The sequence below is a fragment of the Arachis ipaensis genome, chromosome B8, assembly GCF_059453495.1.
Source record: "Arachis ipaensis isolate K30076 ecotype BB chromosome B8, ASM5945349v1, whole genome shotgun sequence".
NCBI lineage: Eukaryota > Viridiplantae > Streptophyta > Magnoliopsida > Fabales > Fabaceae > Arachis > Arachis ipaensis.
In genome coordinates, this window is record NC_142443.1 from 3,853,532 (window position 1) to 3,875,897 (window position 22,366).

Sequence of the window (22,366 nt, forward strand, 5' to 3'; positions counted from 1 at the left end):
CATGAAATGAGGATAAGCGACGAGATCGAACGGCACAAAGCTGGCTCCCCCACTGACTCGTGCTACATTGTTTGAATTCAGATCTACGATTTCAGGTGTGTTAGTTATTTAACTGGCGAGTGGCGCGAGGCCAGCAGCAGTGTTGTTGCGTAACTAACTAACTAACTAAGCATGGGAAAGTCGTACCCAACGGTGAGTGAAGATTACGAGAAGGCCATTGAGAAGGCGAGGAGAAAGTTGAGGGGATTGATCTTCGAGAAGCAATGCGCTCCCCTTATGCTCCGTTTGGCGTAAGTAATAACTTGTATTCTAATCTAAATTAAATGAAATCAAATATTAATTTGAATTGATAATATTTAGATGGCACTCGGCGGGTACGTTCGACGTGAAGACGAAGACGGGTGGTCCATTCGGAACCATGAAGCACGAAGCTGAACAAAAGCATGAAGCTAACAGGGGGCTTGATATTGCTGTCAACCTCTTGGAGCCTCTCAAGCAGCACTTCCCTAACATTACATACGCTGATTTTTACCAGTTGGCCGGCGTTGTTGCCGTTGAGATTACCGGTGGCCCCGAAGTTCCTTTTCACCCTGGCAGAGAGGTAACTAATTCATTTATTTTAATTAATTAAAAACATGACAAATAGTTATCTAACTTTTTAATTCAAAAATGTCCAAAATATAAAAAGATAAATAGAGGGATTTAGATATTTTGCAATTTAGAAAATAAAAAATATTTTTGTATTTTTATTTAATTAATTAATAATTTATTTATCTTTAAAATAAAAAGTCAAAGACTTGTTGAAAAAGTATAGGGAGCCAATGTAATATTTGTATAATGTGTATAATGTAGATTTAGGGATGTCCAATTCAATATTAGAGATATAACTATTAGTATTACCTTTTTCTATCAACTTAAACTTTTGAGACAAGTGATTTCATGACATGATATCAGAGCTCTAGATCCAAAAAGTCAAGAGTTCGTTCCTTAGTGAACTCCAAAATCAGCTTTAAGCTTTAATTTATTGTTAACGAACTTTTTCTGCTCATTATTCCTTTAATTTGATTAGGACAAGGCTGATCCACCTCCAGAGGGTCGCTTGCCCGATGCAACAAAGGGTAATGACCATTTGAGGGAGTTGTTTGTGCAAACAATGGGACTCACTGATCAAGATATTGTTGCCCTTTCTGGTGCTCACACCCTTGTAAGTTTGATTGATAGAAAAAATAGTGTAAAATCATTTCTCTTATGTAATAACTAATTAATAACTAACATCAATTGGATGCAGGGTAGGTGCCACAAGGATCGTTCTGGATTTGAGGGTCCTTGGACTTCCAATCCTCTGGTTTTTGACAACTCATACTTCACGTGAGTTTGATATATTCCTAATTCTCTAACATGTAGTCCAATAGAGTACCATAACACAATTTGATTGGTGATAAATGATAGGGAACTGGTGGGGGGCGAAAGGGACGGACTTTTGCAGCTCCCAACTGACAAGGCATTGCTGGAGGATCCTGTTTTCCGCCCTCTTGTTGAGAAATATGCCAAAGTCTGTACAAACTTCATTTATATGCATTTCTTATACCATCATTATATAACACTACTTGTGTGCTGATCCATCTCAATTCAGGATGAAGACGCATTCTTTGCTGATTACACTCAAGCTCACTTAAAGCTCTCCGAACTTGGGTACCTACTCTACTTAATTTCTAAGGTGAAAACTCAGGTGCAGTCGACTTCATATGAAGTTAATACTTGAGAGCCGTTAGATGATTTGACTGATTTGACTAAATTTTCATTTAACGGCTCTTAGATATTAACTTCAGGTGAAGTCGACTTCACCTGAGTTTTCACCAATTTCTAATCTTATTCTTAAGTTTTATTTACACTTCATATATGTGTGTGTAAGTAAATACTTTTCTCATTATTCGCAGGTTTGCTGATGCCTAATTAAGAAACGGGACACCAGGAGGGATCTTGAAGGATCACAAATTCTCTTTATCTTTCACAAAGCTTACATGATTTTTAAGGCAATGACTTGTGATAGAATCCAGAAACAGATTTTGGGACTAGTTTTTTTTTTTTTCTCCGGCTGGCGCGACGAGCTTTTGATGAGTAATAACAATTTTCATGATATTTTTTTTTTAAAATAAATACTATGACTTGGGGATTATATTTTCTTCTTGCTGTCTGCAATGTATGTATGAATTTCTGATTTTTTTATTTATGGTTGAAAAGAGATGTGGTCCAGAGGCACAACCAATTCAACAAAACTTACAAGCAAGAAATTTAAATATCAATTATACGACAAAATTAATCTTCATTTCAGTAATATTACAAATCGATATTTGAGGCCATTTTCAACCATATACTTGAGGCCTTGATGTTGAGTGTTGACCATAAAAAAGGCATACCTTAGATCAGAATCATTCCTTCGTAAATTAAATAACAATGGCTTCTTATTGAAAAAAAAAAGAATATTTTGCAAAATGGGAATATTTGTACCCAAGTACCAAAAGCTAATTAGGGTGTTCACCAAGAAAAAAAAAAAAAAAATACAAAACAAGTAAATCAACCTTCGCCACAACTATTCATTCAGCTCAAAGTCACAGAAGAGTATTTTAGTCTTTTAATTATTTATTTTAATACAAAATTAATCCTTGTGTAAGATTCCTTCGTTATTTTTTGAGTTCTTTCAAAGACCCTTGCTAATGTGCTGGCTAGTCTTCCTTCATGACGGTAAATTGTTAAATCTTGAATTTGATCAATTGGTTGAAAATTTTCTGGGAAGACGGACATGAATATTACTTGGTGTGCTGGAACCAAGCATTCTTCTTCTTCATTAAAAATAGGTTGACTGTTTGTAAATTTTAGGGATACATCCCTTGGATTTACATTGTCAATCATATTTTTAAATCTCTTTACTGCATCAACGAATCCTGCAGGAAATTCACTAATAATTTTTAGATCATTAAAAATTAAAATTGTATCAATTAATCCATACTGAAAGAACTGATAAGTGTCAGATGGAGAAGCATCTGGAAAGATAACCAGCTTTGTTAGCTGTTCTTTGGCAATAGGATAATATCCCAAAATTGCCCTTTTTTCTCCAGTCCAATTCAGGACTATATTAAGGGTTTCTCTGAGATTTGATCTACAGACCCTTTTCTTTTCTTTGATTTCAGTCCTTGTAGGAATGTTTCTTATTATTCCTGTTCTCTGGGTTTGAATTGGAGCTTTATCTGCTCTTTTTAGGGTTTGCTCTGGATGAAGAGCTTCATATTCCCTGAAGAATTCCTTTGCCTCTTCCAGTGTTAAAAATTCTCCTTTATGAATTATCCTTGATTGATGTGTGAATGGTGTTGTTTTTTCCCAGGCATCATATACTCATTTCATGGGGCCATTATAAATTACATAATATTTTTTATATTGGGTAGATTTTTTAATAATTTCAGCAATTGTTTTATTTTCTGAAATTTTTTCTTCACCTGATTTGTCCACCATGCTTAGCTGGCTGAACTCTGATGGCTTTGCTTGTTGTGTTGATTTCATTGCTTCAATGACCTTCTTGAGGGATTGGATTTGTGTCCTTATTTGCTGACAATGCTTGCATTTTTCGAGTTTTTGCTCATATTTTTGAATTTCTTGATCTAATGCGTTGTAGACGAACTCCATTCTCTTGTTAATGTATCTGCAATAACATTTTTGTCACCCTTAATATATTCAATCTTTATTGGATATTGTAACAAAAATAATTGCCATCTTACCAATCGTCCATGATTATAATCAACTTTTAAATTATATCGTATGAAACCTGTTAAGTAACTTGAATCTGTCCTTAATGTAAATTCTCTGGGTAGTAAATCAATTTTCCATTTCTTAAGAGATTTAATTGCTGCTAGAGTTTCTTTTTCATGAGTAGTATATCTCTGTTCTGTTGGAGTAAAAGTCCCTGAAATATACCTGCAAAGTAATTCCTTTGGGGAATATTTAGAATCTAGTGATTCTTTTTCTTGTTCCAAACCTTTTATAGTTTTCTTAGCTTTTAGACATCCCGACCAGGTTATGTCTGAAGCATCTGTTTCCACTATTAAGTAGTCATTTTCTTCTGGAATATAAAGTTCTGGAAGTTTTTCACATAATTCTTTAACTCTTTGAATTTGTATACTATCTTTTTCTTTTTATTTCCATTCTTTTTTAGTACTTATTTTTGGAAATAAGCTTTTAGTGTATTCTGTTATATTCTTTAAAAATCCTTGATCAGAAATATAATTTATACACCCTAAAAATTTTTGTAATTATTTTCTATCTTCTATTTTATTGGAAAATAAATTTACCTTTTCTAAAATATTTGGTTGAAGTTTTAGCTTTCCTTGAGTAGATAGAATTAATCCAAGAAACTCTATTTCTTGTTTTGCTATTTTTGCTTTCTTTTTGCTAAGAACTAATCATTTTTCTTTACATCTTTCTAAAACTATTAATAATTTTTAAAGATGATTTTTTTTATCCTATTTTGTAAAAATTAGTATATCATCAATGTAAACTAAAACAAATTCATTTAACTCTACTTCACCAGGAGGGATCTTGAAGGATCACAATTTCTCTTTATCTTTCACTTTAGCTTACATGATTTTTAAGGCAATGACTTGTGATAGAATCCAGATACAGATTTTGAGACTAGTTTTTTTTTTTTTTTTCTCCGGCTGGCGCGACGAGCTTTTGATGAGTAATAAACAATTTTCATAATATTTTTTTTTTAAAATAAATACTATGACTTAGGGATTATATTTTCTTCTTGCTGTCTGAAATGTATGTATGAATTTCTGATTTTTTATTTATGGTTGAAAAGAGATGTGGTCCAGAGGCACAACCAATTCAACAAAACTTACAAGCAAGAAATTTAAATATCAATTATACGACAAAATTAATCTTCATTTCAGTAATATTACAAATCGATATTTGAGGCCATTTTCAACCATATACTTGAGGCCTTGATGTTGAGTGTTGACCATAAAAAAGGCATACCTTAGATCAGAATCATTCCTTCGTAAATTAAATAACAATAGCTTCTTATTGAAAAAAAAAAAAGAATATTTTGCAAAATGGGAATATTTGTACCCAAGTACCAAAAGCTAATTAGGGTGTTCACCAAGAAAAAAAAAAAATACAAAACAAGTAAATCAACCTTCGCCACAACTATTCATTCAGCTCAAAGTCACAGAAGAGTATTTTAATCTTTTAATTATTTATTTTAATACAAAATTAATTAAAATAAAAAATATCTTGACTTTTTAGTGAAAGTTTTAATTTAGTTATTGAAATTGAAAAAAATAACACTAAATCTTTTTTTATCCTTTTATAAGATTAATACTTAATTAAGTCCAGGAAATTATTATTGATCAGCTTTAACATCATCTTCATCTATATCAACGGATCAATCAAGGGACCATTATTAGTTTCAAAAACACACGAAGTTAAGCAACATTGGCCTACAAAAGAAATGAGGACAAGTTGAGAAATGCAAGAAATGACCGGCACACACTCGTCCCATAGCAGAGAAGAAGAAGCTCAGAAGAATATGGGTGGGGGTTGGACAACCTTTCCCTTCATCATTGGTACTCTATAATTCTTTGTTTAGTTCTTTCTTAATTTCTATGGAATGTTCACCATCATGATTCTGTCACAATCTCACTAGCTAGCTAGGACCAACATATATATATGTATATATAATATAGGAAAATTATCAGGTATTCCAAGTACTTTCATGGAACATGGCTATTCCAAGGAGCAAAAGGTTTTCATGTTAATTTTGTCGTTTAGTAACTTTTTGAAAGACCCAAAAGTCCTCCAAATTAGACAGTAAATGACATAAATGGGCAGCTATAAATGGTCTGATACACTAGGGTTGTTTGGCTTTCACTGTGAGCTGACTTAGTTCGTTGTTTACCCTCTAAAATATAGTGTGCTTCCATTTTAACATTATACGATCATAACAACTGGGCATATCATCACATGCAAGTATTGTATTTTGTTTGTAATTAAAATTTATTTTCATCATATAAAATTTAATACTAATTTATTATAAGATAATTTATGTCATTACTTTTTTTAATTGTATCATATCATTATATCAACAATTTTCCATAAATAATAATTTTACAATTTTTCAATATAATAAATAAATGAATTTTTACATAGTATATATAATGATTCAAATAATATAAATTTTAATATTAAAAACATTTGTCTCTATTTTGGGTATCATTACTCATCAATAGTTTCAAAATTTAAATTAATTTTGATATGCCACTAATTAATTAAATTTTATACTTATCATTATTCAATTGAATTAAAATATAGTGATTAAATATAATTAACATCTACATATTAAATTGCTATAATACAAATTTTTAGTTATAAATATTTAAGGTATATGATGTTATATATACTGGTTAGAAACAAAAGACTAAACTAGAAAAAAAGATTTGTGTATTATTGAGTGTATTTAAGTTGTCTATTCAAATTGTATGGAATGATACAATATAGAAGGGTATGTATAGGGATTAAGAGAATCGTAATAATAAAGATGTAATATTCTATAATAAATATTCAAATATACTAAATAATTTTAATTAATCCTAATTAATCCTAATTATATTCTAACATTAAACATATTTAATAGCACTCTTGCCACTATTACTCCATCTCATATTCTTCCGATCAAACGAATTTTTTAAAATATATCTAAACACATTTAACTTTGACACAAACAAATACTTATTAGATATATATTCTAATATATCATGGTTAATAAAATTCATTATTATAACATTATACTATATTCTATTTTGTGTTGTTATTCTCAATCATTTTTTTAACTCTCTTTTCTTTAATTATCTCTAAATATAAACTAAAGAAAGCTATAACTAAACTTCAAATTACACCATTAAGCATCATTTTAAAAAAATATTTACGCCAACAAATAAAAATAAATCTATCTACTTAGAATTGAATATATTAAAATATTTTCTATTACATAAAAACACTAAAAAACACACAAAAATCAATATTTAAAAAAGAGGTCAACTTTATAAAACTTTGTTGTTGTTATTATTGTATAATTTTTTGTATATTTTTTCTGTTAAATAATTATATTGAATTATAAACAAATTGTCAATTTAATGTTTTGTACCATATCTTTTTACAAATGAACTTTATAATTTTTACATTAATTCACATATTATCTAATTGATTTCTAAAAAAATAATATTTTTAAATCTATACTATATAGTATAGTTAATTTAACTTCTAATGAATCATACGATTTTAGTATAGTTAAACTAACGACTAATACCCCAATCAATTTTTAAAAAATTTTTAGTGTAGCATTTTAGTCCTTAACAAATTTTAATTATCAAATCATTTTTTAAAATTTTATTTTTTTATTAGACAAATCAGTCCTTACATCAAATTATTCATCTATATGAAGGGATTGATATGAGAATTTTAAAACTGTTTAGAGACTATTATGTTTTCTATTAAATAACGACATCGACTGATTTGTTTAAGTTTTTTTACCAAAATTTGATGTGAGGATTAATATATCTAATAAAATTAAAGTTAGGAACTGATTTAATAATTTAAATTTGTTGAAAATTAAATTTTTCAACTAGAAATTTTTTGAGAACTAATTCAAAATATTACTCTAAATTAGCTTGTGTTAATCTAAACCTGTGGTAATAATTCTTTTCTAATTCCATACAATTATGTCTTGTCTGATATTTGAATTTTAGAATCAACATGGTCTATGTTTTGAGTGTTTATTATTGTCTTATCTATTTTTTCTATAGTTAAATTTTCAAAAAATTTAAGACTAATAAAAAAATGTATAAAAATTATGTTTTATTTACTTGTGTTAAAAATTGTTCTTATAAAATTGTTGTTTAATTGGTCCTAAATTGTTTGAAAAATTAGCGGTCTACGATATAGTTGATGCAAATAGAAAATTTTTGGGACAAAATTAAAACAAAATAAAATTTAGAGATATTTTTAAAATTTTTGCCAAATTTTAAAAACAAAAAATATACTTTACCCTTCTATATTTTATTTAACTTTTGATATTTGATATTGTCTTTACTCAAGCTAAGTGAAGTCAAATTATTAATTAATGTATTTGAAGTGAAGACAAGAAAAAGTATTAGTAACCAATAATTTTTAGCCAATAAAATAGCAGACGTTTCACGATAAAAAAATATCTAAAATTAGAAATAATAAAAAATCTAAAATTCAAATAAAAAAATTAGGATTAGTTTTTAGAATTTAGGATTTATGATTTAGAATTCAAAGTTTAGGATTTAGTGTTTTAGGATTTAGGATTTAGAATTTACGATTTAGAATTTAGAATTTAAGATTTAGAATTTGAAATTTAAAATTTAAGATAATCAGTGGTTGATAATCGGCGACAATGCTGGTCGCCTGAGGCGGTGGCTAGTACCGACAACAATGGTGGTCGTAGATTATGACTTGTAGTGATAAGTAAAATTGAAATTTTGACAGAAAGAAGAAGGAAAAATAGTAAAAAAATAATTTAAAAAATATATAAATGGGTATTAAATTTTTATTATTAATTGATGTTGGTTGATTTTTGGTTAGTCACAGTATATAATTGGAAGATAAATTAATAACGGATTAATTAATCAATTTTGTTTGCATATGATTAAAATATATCCATGATTTAAAATGATGTTTTTATATTTAAATATAAAAATTATTTGTCACAGCATGCATAAATTAACGGTAGTAAATATGTATATATTTTTTATTTGAATTTAAATAAAACACCAATAATACTTATAGTCAAAATTTGTAGATAACACATATGAGATCTTAAGTTCAAATTTTAGGATTGTCATGGTCTTAATTTAATTGTTATATGTTGTCTTTATTTGAGATTATTCAAAAACTAAATAAAACAAAATAAGTATGAATAGCAAATATATGTATAAATTAGTACATTTTAACTTGATGCAATTCTACAGCCTTTTTTATATTAAAATTTTGTTTGAGTCAAATAATTGTATAATCATTCTAAGTACTGTTGCACAGATTGAAAAGAAATACATTTATGTTATTACTAATACTTGCGAAAAAAATTCGAAGAGCCGTTTAAGTTTTGGCTCGCATGAATTTTTTACTATAGCTGGCCTAAGAAGCCTTAGAAAGCCTTTCCACAAGTGTCAATTTCACTAGAGACAAATATTGGATAAAGGAAATACCAGTTGAAGACCATTTATAGACCATTCAAATTGCACACCCACAGTATATTTTCTACCTCAATCTTAACCGTTAACATTTTTTATATTAAATCTGAATGATTAAATATATTAGAACAAAAAAGTTCCAGAATCCTATAATATAATAATTACACTTACACATGCTCATAGATGGATTTTAATTTCTTTCTATTTTTGGGTACCGTTGAACAGTAGCTGGGTTAGCACTTGCAAGTTCAGGAATTGGGGCAAACTTGATCGTATATCTGATACAAGAGTTCAATATAAAGAGCATAACTGCTGCTCAGATTTCTAATGTCTTTAATGGCAGCACAACTCTGTTCCCATTTATTGCTGCTGTGGTTGCTGACTCTTTCTTTGGCTCTTTTCCTGTAGCCTTGGTTTCTTCCTCTGTTGCTTTGCTGGTAATAATGACTCATAACTCTTAGCTTCCCCCAAGCTTTCACTTCAAGAATTGAATGGTTTTACTATATCATTATTGATCAACTCTTACTATAAAGTTTAATTTGCATTTTCTTTCATTATGATAATATTTTACATGCAAATTTTGATTGGATCCTACTTAGCTTGATTGTGACACAATATTTGCAATGATATCTATATAAGACTAGTGTATGCCAAATTTGAAAACATTATTTCTTGAACTTGAAGAAATAGTAACATGATAGATGAAAAGTGATGTTAGGACCATCCTTCTCTCCATGAAATGATGACTCAACAGTATAAAACCACATCCAATATTTTTTAGCTTTCATGCTACAACAAAGACACCAAAATTAAACAAAAATTTGATCTAAACAAAGTGATGTATTTACACAGGGAACAGTGATATTTGCGTTGACGGCAAGCATAAAATCCTTAAGGCCTGAAGGGTGCATGAACAAGGGATCAAGATTGTGCGAAGCACCATCGAGAGTGCAATATGGCGTCCTATACACGGGACTAACACTAGCAGCAATCGGCTTCGGTGGCATGCGCTTCACAACAGCAACTCTTGGAGCAAACCAGTTGGATAACCCAGAACAACCAGCCGTCTTCTTCAACTGGTTCTTCCTCACTTGGTACGTTTTTTCAGTTGCAGGCTTCACCGGAATCGTCTACATCCAAGTCAATGTGAGTTGGAGTGTGGGGTTCTGGATTTGTGCTGCTTCCATCTTGATTGACGTGATGGTTTTCTTGGTGGGGTACCGCTATTATCGCCCTGAAAACCCACAAGGAAGCGCCCTTGTGGATCTTGCTAGAGTTATTGTTGCTTCTGTTCGAAAGTGGAAGTCTCAGCTTTCATCAACAACACATAATTACTATAGTGGCTCGGTTCCAGTGTCGGCAGTACCGGGAAAAAGATTAAGGTACTGAAGTTTAGTGTTGTTGTTGGATTACTATTGCACTTTTGTTGTTTTGTTACTTACGTAGTGTTTGGTGGAGAGACAGAGACAGAAAGACTAAGATTGAGAGACAAAGACTAAGAGACAGAGATTAAAATAAATTTCAGTATTCTGTTTGGTGTAAAATAGGAGACAGGAATTGAAACAAGAATGAAACTCTAATTTAATTTGCACAAAGGGTAAAATTGGAATTAATTAATTGAAATAAAAGTATTTTAGATATAAAATGTTATTAAAGTTTCAGTCTCAATCTCTAAAAATTTCAATCCCCTGTGTTCCTACTTTTTGGAAGTCTATGTGTCCTTATTTTTTGAAGGTACTGAAATACTGAAATTTTAATACCAGTCTCTAAACTAACAAACACAATACTGAGTCTCTTAATCTCTGTCTTAGTACCTCAAAACAAATCATAATAATGCATAGGTACGGTTATTCACTTCCTTGAAGTGATCCATGTTATATCATGTCCATGCGGGTTACTGTTTGGTTGCATTTTTTCATCAGACGTCAAAATAGTTGATAGTCACATGTGTTAATGCGGTAGTAGGTGAATCAGCCACCAAATCATTCGTGCATATAAAATACATGCTGCAAGTCCGCGTTAAAAATAAATTAAATTATACACATATTTATACACAAATATATTAAAAATTAATTTTAGTGATGAATTTTAAAATACGAATAGTATTTTTAATCTAATTATAATACTACCGTCACAATTATTATACATAGTTAAATAAAGTTGTGTGATCAAATTCCAGTGTTAATCAAATTTGTAAATGTAGGAAACATTTGATTTTGTGAAATAAAATATTTAAAATTTAATTTAAATTTAGTTTACAATAAGAAAAAAAATATTAAATCCTGATTAACTTTTTAATGATAGTTAAATAAAATTTGTTGGAAGCAATAGTTTTTAGCTATGAATCACAGATACTTCGCTGTGTTATGTGTCCACGTGTCGAACACATTTTGGACACGACATTCACCGACACTCGTCCGACACGCATGTCTGCTGTGTCTACCGTGTCTTAATAAAAAATAAAAAATTCTTCTTCGGACACGCCTGGACACACCTAAATACCATCACATGTCAGCGTGTCCAGTCTTATTCTTAACATATATTTTTAAAATAAATTTAGATATAGTATATATTATTATTTATTAAAACAAAAAAATATTTTAAATACTTAATATAATTAAAATAAGACATTAAAAATAATTAAAAATTTTAATTTATATTTTAACATCAATAAAATATTAAAATATCATTACAATTTATCTAAAAAATACTTTATATTTTATATGTATGCGTGTCCCATGTTATGTAAAATTTTAAAATCCGCGTGTCGATGTGTCCTGTGTCATGTTGTGTCCCGTGTGTCAGTGTCCGTGCATCATAGGTTTTTAGTAATTTTAACTGCTATTTATTAATCAATATAAATATTAAATTACTTTTTAATAAATAAATTTTATTAATTTATATGTGTAAATTATAATAAATATGAGTGTAAACTATATTAACTCATGTATATAAACTTTGATAAATATATATAAAGATAAATTATATATTTTTGTGTGTAAATTTATTATTGTTGATTAAATATTAGTCTAAAATAATAATATTAATTTACTATCATGTAACATTATTGCTGATAATTAAATGCAATTTGAAAATTAATTGATCCTCATTTAAATAGAATAGATTAAATATGAAACTTATTCGAAAAACAATAAAAAGTTTTCGTTATATATATAAAGAAAATAAAAAAGTATTCAATAAGTTTATGGTGAATTTTATATATGGGTAATGTTATGGCACATTATACTTTTTAATAAAAAAAAAAGGGAATATTGTTATTTTTATAATAGAAAGAAAATGATCATATGTATTTCTCTACAAATTTATTGAAAATTTTTAATTTTTATTGAAGAAACTTTCATTTTATATAAATTTGACTACTAACATATATGTTTGAATGCAGTTTTTTCAATCGTGCAGCTCTAGTAACTGAGGGAGACTCAATTGAGAAATCATGGAGGCTGTGCACTGTTCAACAAGTGGAAGATTTTAAGAAAGTGGTTGGAATCTTGCCACTATGGACTTCAAGTATTTTCCTATCAACTCCAATAGCAATGCAAAACAGCTTATCAGTTCTTCAAGCTTTGGTAATGGATGATCATATAGGACCCCATTTCAAATTCCCAGCAGGTTCCATTACCGTCATAGTCCTATTTTCCGCAGCAATTTTCCTCTTCCTTCTTGATAGAGTTTTATGCCCACTGTATCAGAAGCTAGTTGGGAAAACACCTACACCACTCCAACGAATAGGAGTAGGACACGTGTTCAATATCCTAGGTATGGTTGTTTCGGCAATTGTTGAATCGAAGAGGCTTAAGATGTTCCATGATAGAAACAAATCTATGTCAATACTTTGGTTGTTCCCACAATTGGTGTTGGTTGGTGTTGGAGAAGCTTTTCAATTTCCGGCGCAAGTTGCACTCTATTACCAGCAACTTCCAGAGTCATTGAGGAGCACATCAACGGCTATGATTTCTTTGCTCATAGGGATAGCGTTTTACCTTAGCACTGCCTTGATTGATCAAGTTCGTACAAGTACTCATTGGTTACCTGATGACATTAATTTTGGGAGAGTTGATAATGTGTATTGGATGTTGGTCATCTTGGGTGCTATCAACTTTGTGTATTACCTTGCATGTGCTGCTTTCTACAAGTATCATCATATGCTCTAATTCTAGAAGTAGATGATCATTTCTTTCTCAATCTCGCTACATTATCAACAGTATTTCTGATAATTGTGTTCAATGGTAGTGTCTTTGTGGATGTGTCTAATAAAAATATATTTTTTATGAATTTATCTAATGAAAATATCTTTATTGATGTATTTTTTGAATGTGTCTCTTTATACATGTGTTTAAAATATAATAATTAATTATTGTTGATAATAAATTGGCAGATAATATATTAGTACCCTATATTTTTCCTTTTTATATAAACACGTGTTATGTTAAGTAGTCATCACGTTAGAAGGTGTATACGAAAAATAGTCTAGTAAAATTTATTATTTTTAGTTTGTAGTTAATTAATAATATTTAAAAATGTGAACTAAAAATATATATTTTATTGTTAGATTAAAGAAATTGGACTAATGACTAAAAATATTAGTCAAAAATAATAGATTTTGTTAGTTATTAAATTTTTCTTGGTGTGTATTGTAGCAATAATAAGTAAGGATATATGATTGATTATAAATTTGTCACATGTTGGTATCAATTTTGATTTCAATGTGATATGCTATAATTTATTGCAATATATTTGGACAATCTACTAAAATGGCTGGTTATCTTATTAGTAGTGGTAATTTAGTTTAACTCTTATAATAGGATTTGAATTTAATATTTTATTTATGCTTTTTTTAGCTTAGTATCATTATTGTCCAAAAAATTTTAAAGAATAACACTTGGATATACTTAAAAGAAAAATGAACTAAGAATATGTCAAGAATAGTTTCTGCAAAACAAAATGCTACATTTTACTAGATAAAATAATTTCTTCCAAACATAACGAGACTATTGTGCTTTCCTAACTTTTTTCTTTTGGGGTCATGGTGCTTTCTACACTTTCTTTATATACATGTTTATATATTATGAACGTGCTCTAAGAGCAACTCAAATGGGCAACAAGTTGAAGCCCTATTTTTGACAAACACATAAATTTATTGTTGGAGAGATAAAGGAATGAGTTTTCCCACACCTTTTGAGAAGGAAGAGTCCCTCTCTAAATGAAGACTTATCTTCACCAATAATAACTTGTCACTTGGCAAGTTATTATAAAAATAAATAATTATATAAAATTTTAATTAATTAAATAATTTATATTAATAATTTAAATAATAATTAAATAAATAATTAAATTATAATTAATGTATTAATAATTATAATAATTAATTAAATTAAATAATTAAATTTTTATTTAATTAATATTTTATATTAATTATTTATTTTTTTATTAAATAATTTTATAAATTAGTGTAATCCTGAATTATATATTATGTATTTATTGTTATATATGAATTTTTTTAATAATTAATATCTTTTAATAGTGAATTGTTTTTAAATTTATAAATTTAAATAATATTATTAAAAAAATAATTACATTAATTTTAAGTATTTTAATTAATTAATTAAGTGGGACCACAATAGGAACTAAAGTTAGTTCCTCCTATTAGAGAAGAGAAAGATGCTTTGAGTTCCCATTTACTGTTTATGACGCAAAAACTGATGTGGAGTTACTTTTTATGATAGGTGGACTATAAATAGAAACTGAGATGAGTTCTCTACTAGAGATGGTCTAAGCCGATTATTATCAATTGATTTGGCCCATTAGTTAAGATAAACTCCATTTGTTGTTAGTGAGTATATAAATAAAAAAAAAAATTCATAAATGAGTGTACAACTGTACATATTGGTTAATAAGTTATTAACAGGATTAGCTTAGATATTCTTTCTGAAAGAAGAGTCTGTTGGCTTTCACTCAAAAAGAATTGAACAAATAGCTTATATATATAAAGGAGACTTAGATAGTAATAATAAGCAATGGCGTAAATAAACTTTGCAGTGTGGGGATGACCACTATTCAAGGCACTAAAAGCATGGTCAATAATTTGATGATGCTTCACAAATATAGTGGACAAACATGTGATATATATAGTACGATTCACCAAGATGCATGCCTAGTCGTCCTTCTTGTGGCCAATTTAAAAAACAATGTGTATTTGAATATAATGATTATAGCAAGCACTCCCCGAGTTCCCGGTTTATACTTTATTGTGAACTGTCCTTTTCCGACCTAAGGTTCAATTGAAGAAAGCTTTCACTTAATTATTTTGATGGATAATGGAATGAATACTTAAGGGTAAAGTACTAAATTGGTCCCCTAGGTTTGGGAGTAATTCTGTTTTGGTCCTTATGATTTAAAGTGTTCTATTTGAATCCAAAAAAGTTTCATTTAGCATCAATTTAGTCTCACAGTGAGGTCAAAATTAAATAATTAACAAAATGTCCTACATAACAATAGTACAAGAACAAAATCGATAATCTGAAGAACAAGTACAGAGGCATAAAATCAACAATTGATACATCAATACATTTATTTATTATTTTTTTAATAATATAAATAAAATATTTTCTATAAAACTAAAGAAAATGATAAATAAATGTATTGATGCATCAATGGTTGATTTTGTGCCTCTAGAGCTTGTACTTATTCTCCAGATTATCGATTTTGTTCTTGAACTGTTGTTATGTAGGACATTTTGTTAATTATTTAATTTTGACCTCACTGTGGGACTAAATTGATGCTAAATAAAACTTTTTTGGATTTAAATAGGACACTTTAAACCTTAAGAACCAAAATAGAATTACGCCTAAATTTAGAGGACCAATTTAATACTTTACCCAATACTTAATTATCCACCTAAACTTTCTTAATATAGGACCAAAAAATTATTCTAGAAGTATGCAGTCATGCAGCACCAGGCTAATCAATCACTACCTTTTCACTCAACTAAAAATAGTAAGGACACAATGTGTGGAAATTAAAGCGTTTGATATATTTTTCTGTATTATGAAAGTAAAGCATTTTGCATAATTAATTAATTATATGCTACTATGAAAATAATTAAATATTCTATATATGAGAAAAGTTGTAATTACAATTATAGAAAAATGTTTTATATTGATTATGCATCAGTAGATTAATAAATTAATATTTTAAAAGTGTTAAATTAAAATTCTTATTAATTAATTTTTATTTGCCTCATTATGCACGCATCATGCACCAATATATAATGCAAATCGATGTATTTTATATCATGCATATGGTACAAAATTTCATCACTTCCTTTCATCTAACGCTAAAAGATAAACAAAAAGTTTGGTGAAGAAGATTTAGAATTCAAATTATATTATTCTAAACAAAAAGATAACACATAACTTTCAATCAAACTAAAAAGAATTGTACAAAATAAAACAAAAACATAACGAGGACAAAGAACTTGTAATTTTGAATCAACATAGACCATTATCAAATTGGTTAAGGCCAGGTATTTTGGTGGACACCTTGCGGGTATCTTCCTAAGAAATTTTAAAAAAAAATTGATTAAGGACAGTGACGGCAGAAAATTTTAAAAGTGAGGATAAAAATATATATATCTTAAAATAAATTTTATTGAATATTGTTAATTATATTAAAAATATAATACATATATAAAATTTAAAAAGAGTTAGTGAACATTTTTATTCTTAAAATACTATTTATTATATATAATTTATAAAAAAAATATGTTTTTATTTCTAAAATTTAAACTAAAATATTTTAATTAAATTATAAATAATTTGTCATCATAAATAATTTTATTTTTATGTATTTTTATATATATTTAATAATAAAAGACTGAATCAATTGGTACGTTAGCGCCTATTAATACACTAGCATTTATAATTTGAAACTATAATTGTATATAAATATCATAAAAAAACAAACCTATATATGAAAAATATGTTTATATCAAATAATAAAAACTTAATTTATAATTATTTTTCTCTCTTTCTTTTTGAAATAATTAATTTTTTATATATTTTTAATTTAATTTTGATATACTACTGTTAGATTAAAAAATTTATACATCTATTTAATTATGTATTGTAGTTTAAAAATATCTTTTACATTCATCACGTAAATAATTATCTAAAAAAATAAATATAATCAAATATCTATGTAAAAAAATATACATATTTTAATATATCAAAATTAACTTTCATGCTTTTAAACAATTGTTTTACTACTCATTATAATTTTTAAATATTAATTACCTCACATTAAATTAGCAAGTTTATTTTTTATAATATTTATGACATAAGATACTTTTTAATCTAAAATAATTATTACAAGCAAGATTATTTAAAAGATAAAATTAAAAAATATTATATTATTTTAAAATAAAAGATATTAATTAATAGATAAATACTATTTTTTTCATCTCAACTAATTTTTTAAGACAAAAAAATATTGATAATTTTATTTATATTTAAAAGAAATAGATTTAGTTTGGTAATTAACGATTTGATTGAATTTAAAAAATTATATTATTATTGTTTATTAATTTTTTTATTGAGTTAATTTATTTACTTATTTTTAATTTTGATATTAAATCAAATTTAACAAAATAAATATTGTTATACGTTAAATTTAATAAAAAAATTATTTTTAACATGAATCACAAAATAAAATTTTATAAATTTTTGTGGGACAAAAATAAATTACATTAGAATAAATATATTAATTTATATAGATTTTTTTTTCTTAAACCTAGTGGGACAAGTGCCCCCTTCCTCCAATACCTGAATCCGTCCCTAATTAAGGAGATGTTGTGATACTACTTCTTTCAAAAATTTAAACCGATAAAAAGAGATCATAAAAATTATTAAATTAAAGATATAATTATTTTTTATTTGCCTCGTGTAAGATGCACCAATGCAAATCAATCTATTTTATATCTTATTATGTCACAAAAAATACATCACTTCCTTTCATCTAACGCGAAATGATAAGCGCAAAATGGTTGGTGAAGAAGTTCTAGAGTTGAAATTACATTATTCTAAAGGGGTATAGTAACACATCACTTTCCATCAAACTAAAGAGAATTGAACAAAACAAGACAAAAATCAAAGGAGGACAAAACCTTGTAATTGTGAATCATCATATAGGACCATAATCAAATTGGTCAAGGTATTATTAGTGGACACCTTGCTAAGTAATTAGCTTCCTTAGTAACTTGAGATTTGTTTTAAATACTGAAATTTATATGAAATAGAAAGACTTATTTTTTCAAAGTTTGAAACGAGTTATGCTAAATTAATAAGATTTCTAATAGCTGTTATATAGTATTATTTTTTCTAAAAATTTAAACTGATAACAGAGATATGTATGTAAATAAATAATTATATTTTTAACATGTCTTTTTAGATAAGAGTCTTTTTTATTTATTTAAATTTTTTTGTATAATTTATTTTTCTTATGTGTCTTTTTTTTTAAGAGGATGATAATGATTAAATTCTAGAACTTTTAATAATAAAAATTCTAATTTTTAAGAAAAATAGTATAAAGATATAGTATAAAAAAGTTTAGAATTTGATTCTTAATCTGAAATTTTTTTAGCACAAGACTAATAAAAAAATTTATATGAAAATTTACAAAAATCTAAATAATTTTTTGGATAAGTACTATGTTGTGGCATAATTATTTATATATCTCTTTTTATCGATTTAAGTCGATAGGAATAATGATTTAATTTCACCATAATAACAAACAGTAATAATGGTCCGATTTAGTGAGTCAATTAAAATTGAAAAAATATAGGTAGACAATGAAAATACTAAATAACGCGAATAATAAATATGTCGGATGTTCAGTTTATTAGTGTTGCAAGTGTGATGAGCGTTGAAATTAGTTGCACATCAAAGAAAGCAAGAAAGAGTGAGTAGTTTATAAGATGAGAGACCCATTAACTTACTATCTTAAGGTTTTGAGTTGGATGTAGTTTCTTCTCATCTTATGTTCTCTCGCTTGATTCCTCCCCGAAGTCTCTCCGATGGTCGAGAGCTCTCTACGGTTGGCCCAACACAATTTAATATGTATGTAGATGATTATGTTCATTATTATTTCTAATGAGATGGTTATTTTTTTTAATTCAATTTACTCATGCACAGTTAACAATGGTTGGATGTTCAATTCTGTGCATATGGTTATCCTAATTTTAAGGTTTAAGAGGTAATTTAGGATGAAGTATTTTTTTATTTTATTGGATCAATTCTAAAGGTCATTGTTCATATTTTTACAAAAGTCATTATCTACTTACCAAAACCCGGAATTACACGAAAGTTATTTTTAAACAACATTGGTGGACATGAGGTAGGTAAAGCAAGCTTCCTATAAAATGAAGTTTTAAGAACAGGCTAAAATAAAGTTGAAGTGCAAGAAAGAATTAATAATGGAGAGGACACACTCATCCCTGAGAGAAGAAGAAGCTCGGAAGAACAATACTAGTGGCAGCAAGCCAGGTGGTTGGCCAAGCTTCCCCTTCATCATTGGTATATATTTTGTATGCATCATTATATTCAGTGAGTGACCTCTCTCATAAATGCATTTTCTAATATTTGGTGATTGATGACAGCCACAGTAGCTGGAATAACACTTGCAAGCTCAGGGATTTGGGCAAACTTGATTGTATATCTGATACAAGAGTTCAATATAAAGAGCATCAGTGCTACTCAGATTTCAAATGTGGTTAATGGAACCACTAATCTAGTCCCATTTGTTGCTGCTATCATTGCTGACTGTTTCTTTGGCTCTTTCACTCTTGTCTTGGTTTCCTCTTGTGTCTCTTTGCTGGTACTAATAACTTCACTTTTATAATTAAATTAGTTAAAAATTCGTGAAGTTGATAATTAAGAGTTATTAAATAATTTGACAGGTTTGACTAAATTATTATTGATTGCAGGGCACAATTGTATTTGCGTTGACTGCAAGCATAAAATCATTAAGGCCTAAACAGTGCATTAACAATGGATCAAACTTATGCGAAGCAGCTTCTATGATGCAATATGGTGTGTTATACGTTGGAATAGCGCTAGCAGCAATTGGTTTCGGTGGAACTCGGTTCACAACAGCAGCACTTGGAGCAAACCAGTTCCATGATAACACTCACCATCAAAACATCTTCTTCAACTGGTTCTTCTTCACTTGGTACGTTGTTTCAGTTGCAGGCTTCACCGGAGTGGTTTACATTCAAGATAATGTGAGTTGGGGTGTGGGGTTCTGGATATGTGTGGTGTCAAACATGATTGGTGTCATGGTTTTCTTGATGGGGTACCGCTATTATCTCCCTCAAACTCCACAAGGAAGCGCCTTTGTGGATCTTGCAAGAGTTCCTGTTGCTTCTATTCGAAAGTGGAAATCTCAGCTTTCATCATCAACACATGACTACTACAATGGTGCTCATCATCATGATGCTACGCTTCCACCAGTGTCCGCAATACCAGCAAAAAGATTCAGGTACTGTTTATTTATTTATTTGGATTCTGTTTTCGAGTGAATATCCCATCTAGTCCTGACAATTACCTCGAAAGGACAATGAGGCCCTCAAGAAAAAAAACACCAAATCTGGTCGTTGATCTTTTTCTTTTGGGATTGATTAGCCTCTGTACCAAAAAAAACATTGACTTTTTTTTGGCACAGAGGCCTCATTGTCCTTTCGAAATAATTGTCAGGGGTCGGGTTGAATTTTTTTTTGTCAAGGACCTCGTTGTCTTTTGAGGTAATTATCAGGATTGTTTTAGGTTTTTCTTTATGTTTTTTTAAGTAGGTGAACGCTATGATACCTAAAAGGTGGTGTCTATTTATTAAAAAAAGTTAAAAAATAATATTTAATATAAAAGATATAACAATAAATAATTTTTAAAAAATTAAAACTTACTACAAAAGATAAGTTAGTCAAAATTTAGATACCAACTCATAAGCACCATAGAATTAGCCTTTTAAGTATTACCTTTAATTTTGATGTACTGACATTTTATACGATGGTTTAATTACATCTGTCTTTTCTATTTTTTAATGCAGGTTTTTCAATCGTGCGGCTCTGGTTACTGAGGGAGACTCAATTGAGAAATCATGGAGGCTATGCAGTGTTCAACAAGTGGAAGATTTTAAGAAAGTGATTGGAATTTTGCCACTCTTGACTTCAAGTATATTCCTAGCAATTCCAATAGGAATGGAATCTAACCTATCACTTCTTCAAGCATTGGTAATGGAAGCTCACTTAGGACCCCATTTCAAATTCCCAGCAGGCTCCCTTGGCGTCATACTCCTAATCTCCACATCTATTTTCCTCTCTCTTCTTGATAGGGTCCTATGGCCATTCTATCAAAAACTAACTGGAAAAACACCCACACCACTCCAACGAATAGGAGTAGGACACGTGTTCAATATCCTGGGTATGGTTGTTTCAGCAATTGTTGAATCGAAGAGGCTTAAGATGTTCCATGATGCAAACAAGTCTATGTCTATACTTTGGTTGTTCCCACAATTGGTGTTGGTTGGTGTCGGAGAAGCTTTTCATTTTCCGGGGCAAGTTGCATTCTATTACCAACAACTCCCACAAGCACTGAGTAGCACATCAACGGCCATGATTTCTTTGATCATAGGGATAGCATTTTATCTAATCACTGCATTGACTCATGAAATTCGTAGAAGTACTCATTGGTTGCCTGATAACATTGATTATGGGAGAGTTGATAATGTGTATTGGATGTTAGTCCTCTTTAGTGGCATCAACTTTGTGTATTACCTCATATGTGCTACTTTCTACAAGTATAGCAAAATTTAGGAGTGTGTTGTGTAGTTATGACTTATGAGTACAAGGTGATATGGTGTCTAAAAAGTGGTATCTAAAGTTAAGAATAAATATTTAATTTTAAAAGTATAAAAATAAATAATTTTTAAATATTTAAAAATTATAAATAAAAATTAAATACTAATTCGTAGGCACCATATATAGAATGGCAGAAATTCATCTGCAGTCAGTCGACTGCAGGTGAAGTTGTTCT

General features: G+C 28.6%; 3 protein-coding genes across 5 annotated transcripts; all 3 read left to right on the plus strand.

Moving 5' to 3' along the window:
* The first annotated feature begins 165 nt into the window (after positions 1-165).
* Positions 166-2,176, plus strand: LOC148547023 (L-ascorbate peroxidase, cytosolic-like). Its single transcript, XM_088496619.1, has 7 exons — positions 166-290; positions 361-601; positions 1,070-1,204; positions 1,289-1,368; positions 1,450-1,552; positions 1,634-1,692; positions 1,938-2,176. Exons 1-7 carry the CDS (start codon positions 172-174, stop codon positions 1,951-1,953), a joined length of 753 nt encoding a protein of 250 aa, XP_088352745.1. The 5' UTR covers positions 166-171; the 3' UTR covers positions 1,954-2,176.
* A 3,305-nt stretch (positions 2,177-5,481) lies between these two features.
* LOC107611902 (protein NRT1/ PTR FAMILY 2.6-like) lies at positions 5,482-13,560 on the plus strand. Of its 2 annotated transcripts, none has more exons than XM_016313773.3 (4): positions 5,482-5,618; positions 9,489-9,700; positions 10,116-10,645; positions 12,667-13,560. In XM_016313773.3, the coding sequence occupies exons 1-4, from the start codon at positions 5,522-5,524 to the stop codon at positions 13,433-13,435; spliced, it is 1,608 nt and encodes a 535-aa protein (XP_016169259.1). In that variant the 5' UTR covers positions 5,482-5,521; the 3' UTR covers positions 13,436-13,560. The 2 variants fall into 2 exon arrangements, with proteins under 2 accessions (XP_016169259.1, XP_088352239.1); XM_088496113.1 differs by having other exon boundaries at positions 5,505-5,618; positions 9,492-9,700.
* Positions 13,561-19,720: 6,160 nt separating this feature from the next.
* LOC107614496 (protein NRT1/ PTR FAMILY 2.6) lies at positions 19,721-22,366 on the plus strand. Of its 2 annotated transcripts, none has more exons than XM_016316693.3 (4): positions 19,721-19,852; positions 19,936-20,153; positions 20,263-20,816; positions 21,381-22,356. In XM_016316693.3, the coding sequence occupies exons 1-4, from the start codon at positions 19,753-19,755 to the stop codon at positions 22,144-22,146; spliced, it is 1,638 nt and encodes a 545-aa protein (XP_016172179.1). In that variant the 5' UTR covers positions 19,721-19,752; the 3' UTR covers positions 22,147-22,356. The 2 variants fall into 2 exon arrangements, with proteins under 2 accessions (XP_016172179.1, XP_020964259.1); XM_021108600.2 differs by having other exon boundaries at positions 19,742-19,822; positions 21,381-22,366.

Bases quoted from the DNA above. Each gene is read 5' to 3' on its own strand.
- LOC148547023 (XM_088496619.1), top strand. From the start codon at position 172: ATGGGAAAGTCGTACCCAACGGTGAGTGAAGATTACGAGAAGGCCATT. The intron at 602-1,069 runs GTAACTAATTCA...TAATTTGATTAG, and splicing joins CTTTTCACCCTGGCAGAGAG to GACAAGGCTGATCCACCTCC. The intron at 1,205-1,288 runs GTAAGTTTGATT...AATTGGATGCAG, and splicing joins TTTCTGGTGCTCACACCCTT to GGTAGGTGCCACAAGGATCG.
- LOC107611902 (XM_016313773.3), top strand. From the start codon at position 5,522: ATGCAAGAAATGACCGGCACACACTCGTCCCATAGCAGAGAAGAAGAA. The intron at 5,619-9,488 runs GTACTCTATAAT...ACCGTTGAACAG, and splicing joins AACCTTTCCCTTCATCATTG to TAGCTGGGTTAGCACTTGCA. The intron at 10,646-12,666 runs GTACTGAAGTTT...GTTTGAATGCAG, and splicing joins GTACCGGGAAAAAGATTAAG to TTTTTTCAATCGTGCAGCTC.
- LOC107614496 (XM_016316693.3), top strand. From the start codon at position 19,753: ATGGAGAGGACACACTCATCCCTGAGAGAAGAAGAAGCTCGGAAGAAC. The intron at 19,853-19,935 runs GTATATATTTTG...GATTGATGACAG, and splicing joins AAGCTTCCCCTTCATCATTG to CCACAGTAGCTGGAATAACA. The intron at 20,154-20,262 runs GTACTAATAACT...TATTGATTGCAG, and splicing joins CCTCTTGTGTCTCTTTGCTG to GGCACAATTGTATTTGCGTT.